We start from the raw sequence: 18,782 nt of genomic DNA, 5'->3' as shown, positions 1-18,782 counted from the left end.
GCAGAGCTTCGTTTTATTTATTTAATGAAAACAGAATTTCACAAGGAGGAAGATACTCGAGTTCTTCTCTCAGATGCGAAGTTAACGCTCCAGAGTCTTCACCTGTGGTAGAGACTGGACCATTCTTTTCAAACACCCTGGATGTAGCTGTGGGACAGGACACTAGAAAGTGAGATTGCCACCTGCGGGCTCGACACTAATGCAAGAGACCGATGCTTGTGACTAGGAGCAGTTTATGTCTTAGGGCACCATTCTCCCCTTCCTCCTCTGCAAAGTAACTCATCTCAAACCCAGAATTGCATCTTGCTGTAACTGAGCTGGCTTTTTGTTCTGCGTTTTAGGAGTGACATCGAATATGAAACTACTGTGACTGTTACTGGAATGCTGGGAGAGAAGCCTTGCAAGCTACGGCTCAGGGGACAAGGAACACCCGAGGGATGCATGAAGACCTGTATTTAATTCAAACAAGACAATGTAGGACATGTCAAGGTAATGGGTTGGATGCAGATGTGCCATTGGTTGAGCCTGTATTTTCATCTATTTCAGTTGGTTTAACACAGACTGGAATTTTAGCAGAATGAAATTTTAAGTTATGAGGAAAAAAGAGCTCATGGTACCTTAAAGAAAAGTCATAACCTCATTCTGTGCTATCACTTTTATTGCTGTGATAAGCTTACCGTTACGCACAGAACCAGGCTCTGCAAACCATCGGTTTTAAATTGCAAAGCAGCTATGGTGACAGCTGGACCAAAACCCTCTGCAAATCACCATATGCCTCAAACTACAATTAAAGACTGTTCATACCTTAAAAAGCAGCTTTTGTTTTGCCTTGTTTATTTGTGTGACATTTAAATGGACACTGACACATAATAAAAGCAAGAATTAGTGAATAGGCCAGCATTCCTCTGGCTGTTTTCTTGGTGTCTAACATGAAAAGGGGAAGAGCCAACTTTCCCCGGACTCCTTGGAAGATTACCAACCTGCATGTTTCATCATGCTTGGGTACTGAGAACATCCCCTTCAGCTACAGAGGGAGGAACCCTTCTTCCTTTTAATTCTTTCCCCCCACATGGTTCCCATTTACTCACACTTCTCTTTATATGTTTTTAGTATTACTTTAGCTAAAGGTCACTGAAATTCCCACTTCTGAGCCTGTTAAGTTTTCCATTCCCATCATATAAAAGGTTTTTGTTAAAGGCCGTGTGTGTGGGGAGGAGGGGACTGCAATCCACACTGGAGGAGAACAAAAGATGCACGATAGCTGCCTTCTGCCTAGTTTAAAACAGACTTGTACCAGCAATGAGAACTCATTTCATGCACAGGAACCTCAGTGCGCAAAAAGGACCCTCGAGGACACTAATGCCTCTCTGCCCCCTCTAAACAATTTCATCTTTTTGCTCTAAAATAGAGCCTACGTGATTGCTGGGGGGGGTAAGAGAGGCTACAGCGCAGGAATGTGAGAATACGAAATGGCTCTAGCTAATCATGACCTTCAACTAACTGTCATCATAAAAAATATATATTGCAAGAACCCAACTGTATTAAGTGCAAAAACAAGAGCCAGCACAAAGAACTTCAGTCTGTGTTACAAATTTAAACTTTTCTAACATGTTCAAGACAATGAGCACATTTCTTTTTCAAGCTGTTTGCTCTGAGCTGCAGCAACCTTTCTGCTCGTAAGGGGAGGAACAGACAAGGGAAGACTTTACAAGATGAAAAACCACACATTTCACTGATGTTCATGTAGTACTTGCAGTAAGAGCAATGCTGAAACCTGTTTTATGTTAGGTAAGTAAGCACAGTTAAGCAGCAGCTTGTCCCTAAGTTAAGAGTCACCCAAGCTGATAACTAGAAGTGGGTTGTACAAGATGGAACGGCCACTTTCACATTCCTGGCTTCTCGCAAGTCATCAAAACCTTTCTGTTCAGGCACCTCAGCAGTTAGTTTGCTCCTGTGTAACTACATTCTAGTCCTTCCACTTGCCCCCACTGGAGGCTTCAGAGCAGCTTGGTCAGAAGCAGAAAGCTAAAGCCCATCCTCCAGCATAGGGATGATTTAGGACAGGGCCAACTTACGACCGGGATAGGACAGAGTTGTAAAGGAAACAACGTTAAGTCTTTGCACTGCTTTCAAAACAAGCTGTTCCAGACTTGCAAAATGGTGAAATCTTTTAAGAAAACCCTGGAGAACCCTTTTCCTGTGCGCTGTTCTCTTCATTTTGAGCAACTGTTTTAGACAATTTGTCATACAAAAACACTGTACCATGAACAACTACTCTCTGATAATATTCACAGAATAAAGGGATCAATTAGATTAGAAATATTCATAATCACCACCCAAGGGCCTGCAGGTGAGCTTCAGCTGAACTAATTTCTCTTCTCCTGTCAGGGCACCATTTGCCAGTTTTGCATCTTCCCACCTGCTTAGCAGATCTGTACAATTTATTCTACTTCGCAATTTGTGCCTAAAATTTGTAAGTCTAGTAATGAATCCCTGAATCCACTTGATTTCACAGTGTAAAGCATTCGCTATAACTAGGGAAGGCAGAGAATGAGCCGTTGCGTTGTTTTGTCAGTGCGCTGGAGTTTAGTTCCCTGGGTACTCGAACACTGCGGCAGCGCCCATGCCCGTTCCAATGCACATTGATACAACACCGTATGCTCTGAAACAAAAGAACATGTGGAATTAAAACAGATCTGGTTTAGATCATCTGGAGAAAAAGAAGACTACGATAACGTGAGCTACCCAATGCTCTCCTGTATTGCCAAGAGGCCGCTTTGGTTCAGATGGGTTGAGGAAGAAACTCTTCTCTTCCTGCCTCCTACCACAGCCCTTCATGTGGCTTTGCTATGGAAAAGGTAAATTTGGATAGTAGGATGATATGCAGCAGGATTTGTGGAAAACCAGAGTGGAAAGACTGATTTCAGAGCAAGTTCTTCCACTTCAGTTCGAGGTGGTTTATTGCTATTGCCTGATTTGCTTGGCATTTAACAGCTTGCCGTCACCCTCCCCTCTAGGCAAGGGCACAGCTCATCCTAAGGCGCAGTCTGGTGACACTGTACGTGCCAGCCCCAAAGGGAGCAGTGACAGAGCCACAGGAAGAATCACAGAATTATAGAATCATTAAGGTTGGAAAAGACCTCTAAGATCATCAAGTCCAAACCCCAACCCAACACCCCCAGGCCTCCTAAACCATGTCCTGAAGTACCAGGTCTACACATTTTTTGAACACCCCCAGGGACGGCGACTCCCCCACCTCTCTGGGCAGCCTGTGCCAGGGCCTGACCGCTCTGTCAGGGAAGACATTTTTCCTAATATCCAATCTAAACCTCCCCTGACGCAGCTTGAGGCCATTTAAAAGCTCTAGTCCAGGGCAGAGGGCTGGGACCAAACTGCCACAAAGCCCGATGCGGCCCAGCCTTGCAGGGCCACCAGCCCACCGGCTCGGACCGCTGACTTGCTGCTCTAACGCTGCGTGGTAGAGACGCCTGCTCCAGGGCCCTGCACCACCGCGGACCAGGAGAGACTCCGCATTCAGGTGCGGCAAGGTGTTACACAGCCCTCCCTAAGGAGGGCTATCGGGAATTCATGTTCAAAGCTATCAAAGGGATGAAGACAGCCTAACCCAAACTGATGGTTACTGCGGAGCCTAAATTACGTATACACATTTAAGGCATTAAGGCTAATACCGTTCCTCAGTGCTCACCTTTTCCCCCTGCGCTTCAATTCATTGAGCAAAGTGACAACTTGACGAGCACCAGTACAGCCCAGTGGGTGCCCCAGTGCTATTGCTCCTCCCAGGGGGTTGACCTTCTCCATGGGAATGCCCAGCTTTTCAACACAGTACACAGCCTAGAAAGACAGAGGGAATGTTCTCATGGAGATGCTCTCGCCTCCGTTAGCTCTCAGCAATCCTGCAATAGAGAGCTAAGAGGACCGCAGAGAAGATGTCCGTGTATAAAAAGGAACAGCGAACCACCCTGGGCAGCTCTAGGGGCTTCAAAAGATTTGTGCTTAAAATGAATTTAGCTCAAATTATGTTTGTGATTACACAAACTCCACGTCACATGTCAGCTGCTCTTAAAGTATTCAACAGTTGGTACTTAGAGGCCTGGCTCCAGCTAGACCATCTTTGCCAGTGGAGAGGAGTGGAACTACACTACAAATCTAAAGCACGCAGAAGTGAGCTAAGCCCACCAACCTCACCTCAAACTAAGCCTGCGTACTTTCTGGCAGGCACGTCATCGCTTTGTGGAAGACGTGGTACTGACATTTCCACCTTTCCTCAAGGACCTCCAAATCAGTGAGTGCAACACGTTCACACCGACACCACCCAGTAACAAATTACAGCCCTTGTGAAACAGATTTTGCGAGCTGGTACGAGGATACGAGAGTGAATATGTCAGTGGACATATTTTTCTGGTTCTTTTTTTGGGGCGTTTGTTTCTCTTTTTTTACTATTAAGCTGCGTAAGCAATTCCCTGCTTGTTTTTATTTGAAGGAAGGGGAAAATAGTCTGCACATATTATTGACATTTGGCTTAAGGCATAATATGTAGAACAAGTTCAAATCTTCATTTGGAGACTAAGCTGAAACACACTCAGCTACCAAGCAGTGTAGCAACTCAAACAGGATGATCACTCACCTGGCTTGCAAAGGCTTCATTAATTTCATAAATATCAATGTCATTCAGAGTCAGACCTATGGTTCAAAAAAGTCAGGATTTAAAAGTGAGGTATTTTTGCCTCATGATGATATCAAAGAGAATAATTCACTCACAGCCTCCCTTCATGAATTCTAGTCCTACTCCACCAATGACAAAAAAAAAGGGGCCTTGGCTCCATATGGGGGGTCTGTAATTGTGCGCATGTTTTCATACAACAATCTCTAAAGACTGCAAAGCATCACAGTTCATGGTCTTGTGTCACTGAGTTTTCCAAGTCTCCTTAGATTATGTGTGATTTCTTTGCAGAGGGATTAAAGACTGAAGGGCAGTTCGAGACTGAAAGATAAAACTGTAGGTGAGCACGCGACTGTACCAATGATAGCCAGACGCAATAATCATCAGCTATAAAAGCTATTTAACCTGATAAGTATGATAAGAGCCCCGAGGGAAGCCTGCTCCGCTGGTCAGATGCCAAAATTGTAAAGAAAAAAAAACCCCAAACCCAAATACAAACACCACCCCCCACACGCTGGTCATATTAAGGAAGAGAAAACAGCACTAAGTGAACACTGATCTCTTGCTACATGTTAACTGTTTGTTGAGACTGTGAAGGGATTTAATCCTGAGCTTCTCAAAGGTGAGTGAATGACAATTTACATATGATCACAAGTGAACAGTACGACAATAATCCCACTGGGATCTCTTTCAAGCTTTTGAGTTTAAGTTCACCATCCCTACGGCTGATAGCTGCACAAGCTAGAATAATACAACCCTAAATTTTAGTCCACAGAGTCAGAACTGCCGTACGCCAAATGCTGTACGAATGACAAGTGGTTCTTACCCGCCTTCTCCACCGCCACAGGGATTGCGTAGGCTGGTCCTATGCCCATGACATCGGGTGGGACTCCGACCACAGCGAAGGACCTGAGCACCCCCAGGACGGGGAGCCCCAGCTGTGCTGCTTTTGAGCGTTTTGCCAGCAGAACAGCGGCTGCTCCATCACTGACCTGGCTGGCGTTACCTGATGGAAGAGATCTATTAACACCTTTTTTTCTCTAAGCACATTCTATTACAAGGCAGGTAAACCACAGGAACAACACTAATTTAACAACAGAGCTGACCTGCTGTAGTGCTACCATCCTCTTTGAAGGCAGGCTTCAGCTTTGCCAAGCCTTCCAGGGTCGTGGAGGGCCTAATCCCCTCATCTTGGTGCACAGTGATCGTTTTTTGGTTGCCTTGATTATCTAGAACAGTGGTTTTCACTGGAACAATCTCAGTTTTAAACAGTCCCATCTGCTGAGCTTTTGCTGCTCTGTTAAAGAAGAGTATGAGAGGTTAAAATATTCTGGAGGTGAAGCGCAGCAGAACTAAGGTCAAGGAAACCAGTTAGTAAGAGAATGAACTAAGGTGTGACTTGCCACACAGGTACATCATCGCCAAGTAGTGGAGAAGACAACAGGCACATACTTATTTCCATCCGTGGGAAGGCAAACTTCTTATCTCTACATTGTGGGAAATACCCCACTGACATTACGGACGTTCTCCCCAAACCCGGGTCACGGGATCGCACACTTCTGAGCGAGATCCCCGTCCTGATCCCCTCAACACCTTCGTGACTGACCGACCACCACCAGCCCACACATGAAGCTGTGCTTGTCCAGCAGCACAGTCACATCACAACTGTAAGAAAAAAAATGAATCCTGATGTTCAAGCACCAATTCTTATTTTTCAGTTTAAACAGGGCAAGTGGGCTAAGCCTCCACATCAAACTAAGCACTTCTGACAAGGCATGCATAAAGTTTCACTCATTCCTGATTTTGTTGAGCTCTAGACCACAGACTTCAGGTATAACCTTCTGGAATTTAAATGTAACCTTTCAACCCCAAACTACTGCATTTTATGTTGCATAGTTCAGTGTGACTACTTAGAAAAGTGTCACTTAATTTCGTGGTAAAGATGCAGCAAAGACAGGGTCTGGTCCCTGAGACAGCGTTAGCAGCAGGGAACAACTGACCGGACTGATATAAGTAGGCAGAATGCAATTAGCTAAATCAGAATTAGCTCAGGACACACAGTTTTAATCTTCCATATCACCAAGGTATTTCAAAGCCTCTACAGTAAAGCCGATTTAGAAGATTTACCTTCCAGCAGCAGAGCACCCTTTACAGGGAATACAAATTGAAGACTGAAAGCTTGGTTTACCCCCTCATCACTTTACACTTGTGCTAATAAAATGAAAATATTTAATACTCCCAGGTAAGCAAGAGTTAGAGCGAGGTGCTGAAGGATAGAGCAGTAATTCCGCAGACATCCTGAGACCGAGGCCAGAAAACCACCCCTTCCCTCATGCGAGGGGCGAGGATCGCGTTCACATACCCTTTGCGTTATCAGTTCAATGTCAGTGAGAAAGGCTGGCATGCCAAGTTCCCTAGAAACGGGGCCAGAATTTAAAGGTTAACTGGCCTGTGCAGTGCCTTCCTGTATTAGATAAATAATTGGACCGGGGCAATGCTTAAACAAAGCTCTGAAATTTAGTTTAACTCTTTGACGGCAGCAACTTTAAGGTACTGCCTGACGCTGGATGCGAGTACAGCCCCAGGGATTCCAGGGGACAGTTTACTTTGGCAGTAAGCTTTAACCTAAAAGCTTATTAGAGGTAGAACTGGACTTACTCGGGGCCAAACACCTGCAGCGAAGACAAGCCACTCTTCTCATAAGCTCAGCAGTTCTCTAGAAACAGCTACATTTAAGTATTCCCCCCGTTAGGAAAGGTTCCTTCTGCTGCCACTCCCACGTTCAGTTTCAAATGACACGGAGCCAAAGCCACTACGGAAGTATCGAACCATACATTAGCTTCAGACACCTCACGGAGGTGGCATCCTTTGGGCGCTCACTGCTCAAGGCTCGCGTGCGCGAGGTGAGTCACACAATCCCCAGCGCAGCTCTGGGCTCAGGCTTCCTTGTCAGGCAGCCCTGGACAGGCACACCGCGCTCTGCTCTGGCCATCGCAGGCTTCTTCACTTGCTATTCAGGGTTGGCAGGCAATGCGAGGGCTGCGCTTACCCACTCTTGGGAAGCACCAATGCATTTTCTATCTGTATTTATTCCTTAACTAAAAGGTTAAAAAAAAAAAGCAAAAAAAAGGCATTTACTTTTGTTGGGAAGCCAAGGCAAAGGCATCTTGCTTCTTTCGGGAAACTCCAAACTTCTCTGCCACGTTTTCTGAGGTTATTCTGGGGAAAGCAATATCACAGAATTAATCCAACGACTCATCTAACGGAGCTGCAGTTGGCTTCCGCTGAAGTCAACACAAGATACAAGCATTGGCTTTAGTCTCAAAGCTAACTGCTGCCTTCTCGACCTAGAACTGCTTGGCAGAAGCAAACCCTGAATCAAATCTAGGACCAAAACAAGGTTCAAATCCACTTTCATTGCTCGTTAAGCCAAGGAGCTTAAGACGTAAGACAAGGAAATCTTTCATCAGTCGCTGATCTTCCCCCAGTTCACATAATTAATCTCCTACCACAACCAAGGAGGATGCCGACACATGCAGACCCAAGCTCTCTCCATTCGGATTGATCTGAAACAGCACCGTCACTGAGGAGACGCCACCTAGAAAAGCCTTCAACTTTGGGAAGAGGAAACACTTACCCCATAGGAATAAGGCAATCCCGAGCTTTGCTGTTTTCCATCATACTGGAACTGATATCACCAGGGTTATTTGCATTTCTGAGGGACATCGTCTCCACACTAAACACAAGAAAAACTTGAATTTGCTACCAGGGCTTTCACACTGTATTTGTGGCAATTGCCAAATTAAGACTGATCAAAATGCAGTATCCTGACAGCATGCCTTCCTCTCACCTTACAGAAACGCAGTTAAATAAGAACTGGCTGAGGCAGCAGCTCTTCTATCATCAATGTAAGAATTACACAAAATGAAAACAGATCGTTAGATTGAATTGGTCCTTGTTTCACTGAGAACAGGATACCAGTTCGTGCCATCAGTTAACTTCTCTTTCTTCCACAGCTTGGAAGGAATCGCTAATGATTCTGGCACTTTTGTTCTCAAGCTTAAGGAGGAACCTAAGGTCCTAGGAGTGGAGTTTCCAGCGAGATTGTCAACAGCCATGAAAATGCCACTTACAGCTTAAGAACTGGTTGGCAGCATAGTAAGTATTAAGCAACCATTATGTCATTTGTATTTTGCAACATGAAGAATTTAAGACACGGATCCCAGAGGCCGCAGTCTTGAGCCTACAAATGAGTTACCAGACTGAAGATATCCAATTTTACTGCATAAAACCACAACCATCACTTAAGACTAGAGAGCTTTTGTAAGACCGTGAAGCCTATGATGGGAAGAGGGTTTGAATTCTACTCTGCACCACACAAATACACTCAAGAAGAGGAAGTAACAAAGAAACCATTCCTGGAAAACCCAAGACAAGCAGAAAATAAGGCTTTTTCCCCCAAGCAGCTTATAGTAAGTGCTATCAGGAATTTAAACTGACTCTATGGGACACTGCACTACGTGACTTCAGGTGCATCTACTCCCTGAAGGAAGGCATAGAATCAGGTTTTAAGTGAGAACAAACCCCAGCTACTGTGTTTTGTGTTGTCACCCAGTATCTCCCCACCTACAGAACAGGTGAGCCCACTCAGGGGAGGAGCATGACTTGGGATAAACCCAGCTCACAAAAGCTATTTGTAACTTATGGATTTTACATTTTCATGGAAGACCCCACAGGGCAGGGGCGAGAAAACTTCCCACAATGAAACGCGGTGGCTCACGTACCCAAAGGTGCAAAGGCTGGATCCCAAACCCCTTGAGCCTTTCAGTACCTTTAAGCGTATCATTTTGGCAGACACCGCCACGCAGCTTCTTGAAACGGTTGTGTTAAAGCGAAGGAGTGAAAAGCATCGTGTGTTCAAGCAGAAGCGCTCCCCGTGAACACCAAGTGCTCAGCCCACATCAGAGGAACATGCCTGTCTTGCTGAGCCGTTTATTTCGCAGCAGTCTAAGAAGGGTGTTCCCAGCACCAGGTCTTGTTCAACCAAGTACATGCAGGTGTTGAGAAGTTGTAAATATAAATATTTTCCTAAGGGCTACCCGATGACTGTGTACAGTAATAATTCAAGACTTAGAGTTACCAAGGTAAAGAAAAAGAGAAACCCAATATTTTAGCCTCAGGATTACTGAATACTTTGTTATTTGTTCTTCTGAAGCGCGTGTGTGTGCGGTCACCAGTATTTCTCTAAAGCCAGTTTAGGATTTACATAATCCTCTAAAAAAATAAACACTTCTTATGATGTTAGGACAGAAGCAAAGAACAGCATGCCCGTCCACAGCAGAACATCTCCTGTAAGTCTGCAGAACAGTCATTAGCCTGGGTAGGACATTCATTTCTTTATCCAAGATAGCCGCTGGTATTCTAAGACACCAGTTAATTGGAGATTAGTTAAAAAGCTAATCACAGCAGGCTCTTTCAGGCTGTCAGAGCTCTGCACACAAATGGTATCCTACAGCAGGGCTAGGGGACCCTAATAAAACAGGCTTTTTGCACGCTTGTAAGAGATCCTCAGCCTCTTACTGCAACCCCAGAATGCCACCAAGACCAAAACTTCCAGGGGAATGAAAGCGTTTTCAAGCACCCTCTCAGGCCCTTTAAGATGACCTGATCCTCTGTGAAAGTACTCAGCAGCCTGTGGAAATACAGGCATTGCATCTGCAGCCACCACTTAAATCCAGGTCCTAATTTTAGGAGTTTATTCACCCACTTATCAAATGAGGACAGCACCTATTTCCTTGGCGGGGCCAGAAGTGGTTGGAACACGTTTCTAATTCCTCACACAAGAGCTACTGCAGAGGGACTGAGTGCTACTTTCAGGCAGCCTGAGCAAGTGCCACAAAAAGCCATTCTTACCCACAGGCCAAGCCAATGTCATACGATCCATTTCGGATGCCACCTGTAAGAGCAGGGCACAAACATTCTTACTATCATTAGGAGCAAAACCATTTCCATTCCAGCCACGGTTCCATGAACACCTGAGTACCCCACTACAGCTGAACGGTGCATTCCCGCTGCCCCCCGGCCTGCCAGAACGTGAGCCAGGTCAAGGAGCTCATGGGGCTGAAGACTAACCACGCCCTGACATGCAACCAGAGAGGACTGGAGGGACCCTTCTAGAACCTGCCTGATTTGGAAGTGATGGTAGAACTTATCCTCAGAAAACCAAGTTACTTCTCTAAGGGTAAATTTGGCCACTCAATGATACAGAAGTATTCAACTAACAACCACTGAAAATTCCTAACAGCAGAAGACATTAGCTGTGTCCAGTTTTGGGCCCCCCAAGTTCAAGAAGGACAAAGAACTACTGGAGAGCAAGTCCAGCGCAGAGCTACCAAGATGACCAGGGGACTGGAGTGTCTCCCTTATGAGGAAAGGCTGAGAGACCTGGGTTTGTTCAGCCTGGAGAAGAGAAGGCTGAGGGGGGATCTCATCAGTGCCTATAAATATCTGAAGGGCGGGTGTCAGGGGGATGGGCCGGGCTCTTTTCAGCGGTGCCCAACGCCCGGCCAAGGGGCCACAGGCACAAGTCAGAACACGGGAAGTTCCCCCTGAACATGAGGACAAACCCCTTCCCTGTGCGGGTGCCAGAGCAGGGGCACAGGCTGCCCAGAGAGGCTGTGGGGTCCCTTCCCTGGAGACATTCACCCCCCGCCTGGACGCGGCCCTGTGCCCCTGCTCTGGGGGTGCCTGCTCCAGCAGGGGTGGGACGGGGTGAGCTCCAGAGGGCCCTTCCAGCCCCCACCAGTCTGGGATTCTGTGATCATTGCTGGCTTTACTGCTCAGAGACTGGAGGACAGGAGAAACAAGCACTTTGGGCGCAGCAGGCATCGACTCCAATCCGAGTGCCCATAACACTCACCAGCTATATTGATAATGGCCTGTAGCCCGGAGGAGCACTGCCGGTTCACGCTCGAGCACGGCACCGTCTCTGGAATACCACTAGAAAATAAGACAGCATTGGCAAAGACTCAGTGATGAAAACCTTGCAACAAAGCAAGCCTCTGAAGAAAGCATGAAGCCACTTCATTAAACATTAACCCTCAAGCTCAGGACAGATCCCTTTATACATTTGTTGATCTATTTGATCCTGCACCAAGAGAAAGCAAAGTTCACAGGTAACTTCCAAACTTGATTTGCAAGTGGCTCTGAGTGCTGTTTACCCACAGGTCTGTCTTTGGAAGGTCCTCTGTAAGCAGGGCCCTCTCGCGTGCCTAGCTCCCGAGCTCTGACTGGGGCCAGAAATATGGAAAAGCTCTGCAATATTCATAACTACTCGTGGGCTGTGTCTGAACCTCTCCAAAGTGGTGGTTGTGCACTGATTTACAGAAGCAAACATCACTTGGCAATAGACACTGGCTGAAATATTTGGAAGCTGAGATCCAGCTCAACATGAGCCGTTGACCACCAACACTGGTAACTGAACCGAAAGATCTGAGAAAACTCCATGCCTTCAGGCCCATGTAGAGCAGAGGGAAACGCGGCCTTGCAGCAGGGAGAAGCAGCGGGTACAGCTGGGAACCCACTAAACCAGATCTCCCAGAGGCTCGACACCGGGGACAGATTAATCGGCCTCGCCTCCACCTCCCTGTCCTTTACCAGCAGGGTTCTCCAAATGCTCAAAGTCTAATTTCTAGGCAAAAGGGAATTTGCCATAACTTCCTAGGAGCACATGAGCCACATCGTGACCTCTGACCCAGCGCTGTTCCATAGCCAAGCCCCAAGATGGGAAGGAAAAACCTCGATCTGGTTGAGAGTTTACCTTAGGAACTGTGCAACTCTTGCAATCAAAGCACCAGCTCCAGGCTGCAGCACGTTTCCTGAATGCAAAGACAGGATTCCAGTCAATCAGTTGCCTCTCCCTCGCTGTTTGCTGCAGGCATCAAAGGGATGATAACACTGCCATGGCATGGTACCATCCGGCACCTGGATCAGAGCCCCACCACTTGACAGAAGAGTTGTGAAGGACACAGTTATTTCATAAACCTGACACTACACACTAACCTCTTCCAGCCCCACGATACCTGCAGGTACCCCATGGGACACCAGGAGCGGCCTGTCCCGGAGCGCTCTCCGGACCAGGAGTTTCAAGTCTGCAACGGAGGTTGTTCACTTACCAACACAGATGTCTCCCAGGAGCTCAGGACGAAGACTGACATCTTGAAGGACAGCCGTCATAACAGCAGACAGCAGTTCATCAGGCGTAGTATCCTGAAGGCACAGGGGATTAGCGCTACTTAACACCAGAACTGCCCTGTCAGCTCACCCCAGACTACTTCAGAGGCCTAGCGCACGACGCTCGGACTGCTTTACCCCGCTTCTCAGCTCATGACGGTTGTCGTTCTCCTATAAAAGCAGAATTATTCTGCACGGGTTTTACCCTGGGTATCTTTTAAGCACTGTAACGCATGCTGCTTGTAGCTCGATTTTGTACGAGCACGCTTTGTAGGGCCTTCAAAGCCAAAGGACTATGGCGAGTTATGTCGCAGGCCCTCGCAAGCGAAGCTTCTGAGTGCACTTGGTAAAAGAAACACGGGTGACCCCTTCGCTGGTGGGAAGCGCCGCCGGCGTGACAAGACCTTTGAAGGATGCCAAGCGTGTCCTGTGGGGCCAGCCCGGCACCGGGCTCTCGCCTCGGTCAGAGCCCGGCTCGCCGCCCACCGAGGAGCAGGGCTGCCCCGGGAGGGTGGCGGGTCCGCGCCGGGCGCCGCCGGTCCCCGAGCGAGCCGGGCAGGCGAGGGAGACGCTGCTCGCCCCGGAGGTTGCTCTGCTTGGCCCCAGCAGGTCCGAGCGGCGTGGCTGACCTACCCCAGGCTTTGAGCGGAGCCAGGCCACTCGGCGGTACGCTGGCCGGCGTTTTGGGGGTGCCAGCGGTGCTGCCGCACCTGGGCCACGCACCCCCCGGCATTAAAACCATCAGGAAGTGTCGGGGTTTAGAGTGTTAGAAAGCGGCGCCCCGCTCCTGGGCCGCAGATGGGGGACGGTGAGAAGGGGGGGCCCAGCCGCCAGCGGTGCGGAGGGGAGGCAGGCGGGGGTCCCCACCGCCCTGGGGGTGCTCAGTACCGGGGCTGGGGGGGCCCCAGAGGCGGGGGCGCTCCGCAATGCGGGGAGCGGGACCCGCAGCACCCCGGGAGGGGTCGGGCGGGACCCCCCCCCCCCCGGGCCGTACCTTGAAGCCGCCGCGCCTGGCGCGGCCGATGGCGGTCCTCCGCCCGTGCACCACCACCACGTCGTCGGGGGCGGCGGCCCGCGGCGAGACCCCGGCGCGGCTCCCGCACGGCGCGGGCTGCACCCCGGCGCCGCTGCCCGTCCCGGCGGCGGCCGGGGAGGCGGTGAGGTGCCCCAGCAGCTGCTGCGCCCGCCGCAGCGCCCCGCCGCCCGGCCCCGCCGCCATGTTGTCGCCGCCACCGCCCGCCGGGGCGGGGCGGGGCGGGGCGGGGCTCACCGCCTCATTTGCATGGCCCCGCCCCCCCCGGGCGCAACCCCGGCTTTGGGTCCGTAAATAAAGGCGTAAAACAACCCGCAAAACAAAACAAAGAACTGATTGAAAATATAGTAATATAAATAAAAAATTAAACGGATAAAGAAAGATAAACGAAAAAAATTGAAACAGAAAAATAAGAAAAAACGAAGGGAAAAGTAACAAAAAAGGAAAAAAAGGAAAAAGCAAAAAAAGGAGAAAAGCAAAAAAGGAAGTAAAAAAAGGGAAAAGTAAAAAAAGGGAAAAGTAAAAAAAGGGAAAAGTAAAAAAATAAGGAAAAGTAAAAAAAGGGAAAAGCAAAAAAATAAGGAAAAGCAAAAAAATAAGGAAAAGCAAGGAAAGGGAAGTTAAGTAAAGGAAATTTTACAATTTAAAAAATGAAATTATAATGAAATAAATTTTAAAAACATAACACCCAGCGCATTTGGAGCTTTTGAAGAGAGCAGGACGCCACGACAAAGGGACACACAGAGCCGTGGGGTCCGAGAACTGCACAGATTCATTATTTCGAGTAAAACCCACAAACCATCAGCTCCATCCCCGCCTCGCCACCCCCCCGGTCCGGCCCCTCGCCCCCGCCGCTGCCCGCTGGGAACTGTCCTACTGGGAAGGGGCTGTACTGGTGTGCAGGGGACAGGCGACCTCCCGCTCCAGCCTCCCCCCAAGAAAATCATTTCTCGACGGATAGATGACAATGTGGCACGCAGGGAAAGCCACCGGCCCGCAACAGGCGAAATAAAATTAAAAAAAACAACAAACCAAAAACCAAACCAAAAAACAACTTTACATGGCATAATATTACATTCTCTTTTCCGAGTTTCATTCTGTACATCAGAACACTGCAAGGGTTTTAAAAAATAAAAAGGCAAAGGCACCTGAGGAGCGAGTCGCACACGCACAGTGCACACACCCGTGTGCACACACGCACACGCACACGCGAGCCGCATCCACCCGCGGGAGGATTGGGGTGATCTGGGCGCCTTGGGAGCGTTTTGGGGCAGCCCCAGCCCAGGGCCAGGAACCCCGCTTTGCTCGCAAGGCTTTGGGAAGAAGGAAAGAACACCCACCCGCCGCTGAAGGGCTGAGAAAAACCAAAACCGAACAGATTCAGTGAAAGAGGAGAAAACAGCTTAAAAACGGGTGGGTTTTTTTAGCTTTAGGGAGAACACACTTTGTTACCCTCTTCTCACAAAACCCTTCCCAGCCAACACTGATTTTTTTTAATATATTTTTTTCCATCCATCCCATCCCACTGAACAGACTGATGGATTTGGTTCTATTCACAGAATAAAATTCTTCATTCCCCCCCGGGAGGAAGGGGACGACTTTGTCCCCCCCAGAGGAGAGCTGCCCATCACCGCTGTGGTCGACTGGCACGAACGCCCGGTGCCGCCCCACCGCAGCCCCCGGCTTCACCAGAGCCCAGCCTGGGAAATAACTGCCCTGCGCAGCTTTGCAGGCAAATTTACAGGGAATCCTTTTAGCTGTTTCTTTTAATTTGCCCTAACACTACCAGTTTTGTTTGTTTGTTTGTTTGTTTGTTTTTAAACTGAAATAACTCTAATTTTTACTTCTCTTTTTGGAGCTGTGGACAAGGAAACGCTCCCACCGCCCCACCAGTGGTGCAAAGTCTCGATCTCTTCCACGCAGAAGGGTTCAAGGATGTACAAAGTCACACGAACAACCGATTTCTCAACTTCCTCTTCAGCCCAAGCAACGCTTTCCATTTTTCAATTAAAAACAATATTAAAATAAGCCTGTGTTTGACACACTGGCCTGAAGATGGAAACCTCCCAGTGACTGCTTATTTAACCCTCTGCTGAGCCAGGTGGAAATAGCTAATGCAGCAGGGAAGGGGGAGGTGGGATGATGCAATTAATTTGTCCAAAATAACCAAGATCTGATTAATTAATTAGCTTCCAGGGACTCTGTGCGTGCTCCCTGCCAAGGTTTTCCAGCAGGATAGTGCTGGTCAAAGAGTCTGTAAGCCCAACTCTGCTTTCAGCTGGCCCATTTTCTCCTACAGCTTCAAACTGCCTAATTTTAGGCACCCGCTTGGGTTTTACAGAGACCTACTGGGCTCCTCCTGCAGCCCCGCTTCCAAAACGCGCTGGCATCCCTCCAGCCCCAGCATAGCAGCGTGGGCACGGGTTAGCAGGGCTACGGCTATGAGCAGAGAGCCGCCCTCGCCAAGAACCCCTCCAGCTCCCACCTGAATCCTGATGGTTCCCAGAACAAACTGGCTGGTGCTCAGCCCTGCTCGCTGCAGGCATCGACAGCTTTTAAACATCCCTCTCCACGGCCGTGGCAGAGGTCCCAGGCATCCGTCTGTGGGTGTACCCCGCAGAGACCTCCTGCGCCCCGAGAAGACCCCTTCTTCCAAGATTCGCACACACGCGCACACACACACATGCACAAAGGCAACATCAACACGGCTGCTGCATCGCTGAGCCTGACTCCGTGCTTTGTGCCGAGTCGAGCATCACTCCTTGATTGTAACCGCTTAAGGCACGGAACAGTATTAAATGCCGCCCCGCTGGAGACGCTGGCTGATCCCGCGACCTCCAGGAGGGTTCAGTCCCCTTGTGAACGGGGACACCTGGGTCCCCCCGACTCTGTGGTCTGAGGATCATCTCCTCTGGCTTGGCTGAAGCCCGTGTCTGTTCCCCTGTGAAAGGTGGTGATCAGCACCGAGCATCTTATTTCTCCGCTGCTCCAGGGGATGCTGCCAGTGTTGCTGTCGTGCTGGGGGGGACAGATCCCATTCCCCGCACTTGCCCCAAGAGATAAGTAACGTGGCGAGGGGGGGTGACCCCAACATCGCTGGCGGCAAGAAGGTTACTTGGTCCTGGGCCAGCACCCGCACAGTCCGGGAAATCCCTTGCTCTGAATTCCCGGTGCCGACGGTCCCGAGCGCAGCTTAGAAATCCAACGACGTGGCGGGTGCCGAGCCGGTGCCGAGCAAGAAGGGACCCGCGGGGGCCACCGCCAGGACAGCCCAGGGCGGAGGTCCGAACCGCAGAGCGCAAAAGGCCGCGGGTCTGGCGGCCGCCCCCCTCCCGCTGGCCTTTCCCCATCCCCGCTGCCAGGGGCTCAGAGCCCGCAGTTGACGAAGGGGTGTCTCAGCAGGTCCTCGGCCGTTGGCCTCCGCTTCTCCTCCACGAAGATCTGCTTGAGGAAGTTGCGGCAGGAGTTCGAGACACCGTCGGGGAGCTGGGGGTTGGTCGGCTGGGTGGCGATTTTAAAAATAGCCGCCATGGCTTCAAACTCGGCCCACGGCGGTTTCTCCGTTAACATCTCCACCACGGTGCAGGCCACGCTCCTGCAACAATGCCAAGCACGCAGAGGTGAGACAGCGGGTAAGGGACTGGGGTGGCTGTGCATTGGAAGTCTAATCAGCTCTAGGGTTGCTGGAACGGACTACACGGGGAGCAAACCTGGGTGAGGGGTGGGCGCACATCTCCAGTACGCGTGGCCCCCCCTAAGCTCACTATTCACACAGGTCCTTGGCACAGGGCTCTCCGCTCCCACTGGAGAGAGTGAACTTGCAAGCCTTGCCCTAAAGCTGGTCGCTTTTCTGCCTATGTTAACTGGCAGATATTAAAGTTTCATAAAAGCACGTGAGAGACCTTAACGGAGCATGCCCTGAAGGGAAACTCAGGCACAAGTTTAGGCACTGCTGTTTCAGCAATAGCACGTAGCTCCCCGGGAAGCTGAGCCAGAAGGAAACGTGTTCCCCTACATCCAACTCCATCTCCGACATGCGTCTGAGAAGGAGCATGTCAGATGAGCAGCAAAGAGTCTGAGAGGTTTCCCTGTGCTTGCTGAGGGATTCTCATCTCAGCAGACCCTCTCTGCCACCTCCATTCATAGTTGCTCCTAAAAAACTGAACCCTCCCTTCAGCTGGAGCAGACGGTTCAGATCTGCCTGCTAAGGACTCCCTAGGTTTCCCACCAGGCCTCCGGTGGAGGGACTAGTTTTTGTTGACCCTACTTTGCTTGGGCACTCAACAGAAAGCACACTGTGCAAACAGTGCTTCCTTCCCGTTTATTGGGAGGATTAGTAGCATTATCCCAACCTTTTTATGCTCCAGCTGACATCTGGGGATCTCCACAGATCAAAACATTCACAAGCAGCCAATGATTTTGGTTGCCTTCGTGCCTGAGCCACATGCAGAAACCCAGCAGCAGTTTTTGAGAGGCCGCACAAGATCCCCGAGCCTCCGAGCTGGGTTTAGCTGACCTAAAATCAGGGCCACCAAGACTTGACAGCTCTTTTAGCAAACTTTGTTATCAACCTGCTTTCCAGAATTAAAGAGCAGCTGCGGGGTACGGTCCTCAGACATGATAAAAGCTTCCAAAAGCAAGTTGTGATTTTGGGTGCTCCTATTTTGGGACTTTCAGCTATGACATGCTCCCTCCAGATATCTGCACAGTTGGTCCTAATATTTAGTTCCCATTTCCATCCTTTACCTTGCTCCCTCTTCCAACCACTAGTTCTACCTGTTGCTCCCATTCCAACTTCTGAAAGGGATCATTTGTTTAAGCGGCAGGGGTGGGGTT

At 49.4% G+C, this 18,782-nt stretch overlaps 3 protein-coding genes across 5 annotated transcripts in view; 1 reads left to right on the top strand and 2 right to left on the bottom strand.

Moving 5' to 3' along the window:
* The window catches only part of DLEC1 (DLEC1 cilia and flagella associated protein), a 44,014-nt gene extending 42,845 nt beyond the window's left edge, over nucleotides 1-1,169 (top strand). The window contains exon 38 of the mRNA XM_064445123.1: nucleotides 342-1,169. Within this exon, the coding sequence (XP_064301193.1) occupies nucleotides 342-459 (118 nt within the window). The 3' untranslated portion in view covers nucleotides 460-1,169. The remainder of the gene's footprint in view (nucleotides 1-341) is intronic.
* Nucleotides 1,170-1,501: 332 nt separating this feature from the next.
* On the bottom strand, nucleotides 1,502-14,165 carry ACAA1 (acetyl-CoA acyltransferase 1). Its single transcript, XM_064445124.1, has 12 exons — nucleotides 13,908-14,165; nucleotides 12,856-12,949; nucleotides 12,501-12,558; nucleotides 11,601-11,680; nucleotides 10,595-10,637; nucleotides 8,319-8,417; nucleotides 7,820-7,900; nucleotides 5,788-5,978; nucleotides 5,508-5,687; nucleotides 4,646-4,701; nucleotides 3,707-3,852; nucleotides 1,502-2,662 (listed from the first exon to the last, which is right to left on the bottom strand). The coding sequence occupies exons 1-12, from the start codon at nucleotides 14,130-14,132 to the stop codon at nucleotides 2,587-2,589; spliced, it is 1,329 nt and encodes a 442-aa protein (XP_064301194.1). The 5' UTR covers nucleotides 14,133-14,165; the 3' UTR covers nucleotides 1,502-2,586.
* Nucleotides 14,166-14,982: 817 nt separating this feature from the next.
* Nucleotides 14,983-18,782, bottom strand: part of LOC104050582 (mitogen-activated protein kinase kinase kinase 3) — an 85,371-nt gene continuing 81,571 nt past the window's right edge. For all 3 annotated transcript variants that reach the window (XM_064445121.1, XM_064445120.1, XM_064445122.1), the window contains one exon: nucleotides 14,983-17,541. In XM_064445121.1, coding sequence (XP_064301191.1) covers nucleotides 17,313-17,541 — 229 coding nt within the window. In that variant the 3' untranslated portion in view covers nucleotides 14,983-17,312. The remainder of the gene's footprint in view (nucleotides 17,542-18,782) is intronic.

This window comes from Phalacrocorax carbo, chromosome 2 (genome assembly GCF_963921805.1).
Source record: "Phalacrocorax carbo chromosome 2, bPhaCar2.1, whole genome shotgun sequence".
Lineage (NCBI taxonomy): Eukaryota > Metazoa > Chordata > Aves > Suliformes > Phalacrocoracidae > Phalacrocorax > Phalacrocorax carbo.
Note: the sequence above shows the minus strand (reverse complement) of the source record. Positions and strands in the feature narration are given on the sequence as shown.

What these genes read in the sequence shown, in the direction of transcription:
- ACAA1 (XM_064445124.1), bottom strand. Translation starts at nt 14,132, where the DNA reads ATGGCGGCGGGGCCGGGCGGCGGGGCGCTGCGGCGGGCGCAGCAGCTG. An exon ending in CCAGGCGCGGCGGCTTCAAG is followed by an intron (nt 12,950 to 13,907) that starts GTACGGCCCGGG and finishes CTGTGCCTTCAG; the next exon opens with GATACTACGCCTGATGAACT. An exon ending in CCTGGGAGACATCTGTGTTG is followed by an intron (nt 12,559 to 12,855) that starts GTAAGTGAACAA and finishes CTTTGCATTCAG; the next exon opens with GAAACGTGCTGCAGCCTGGA.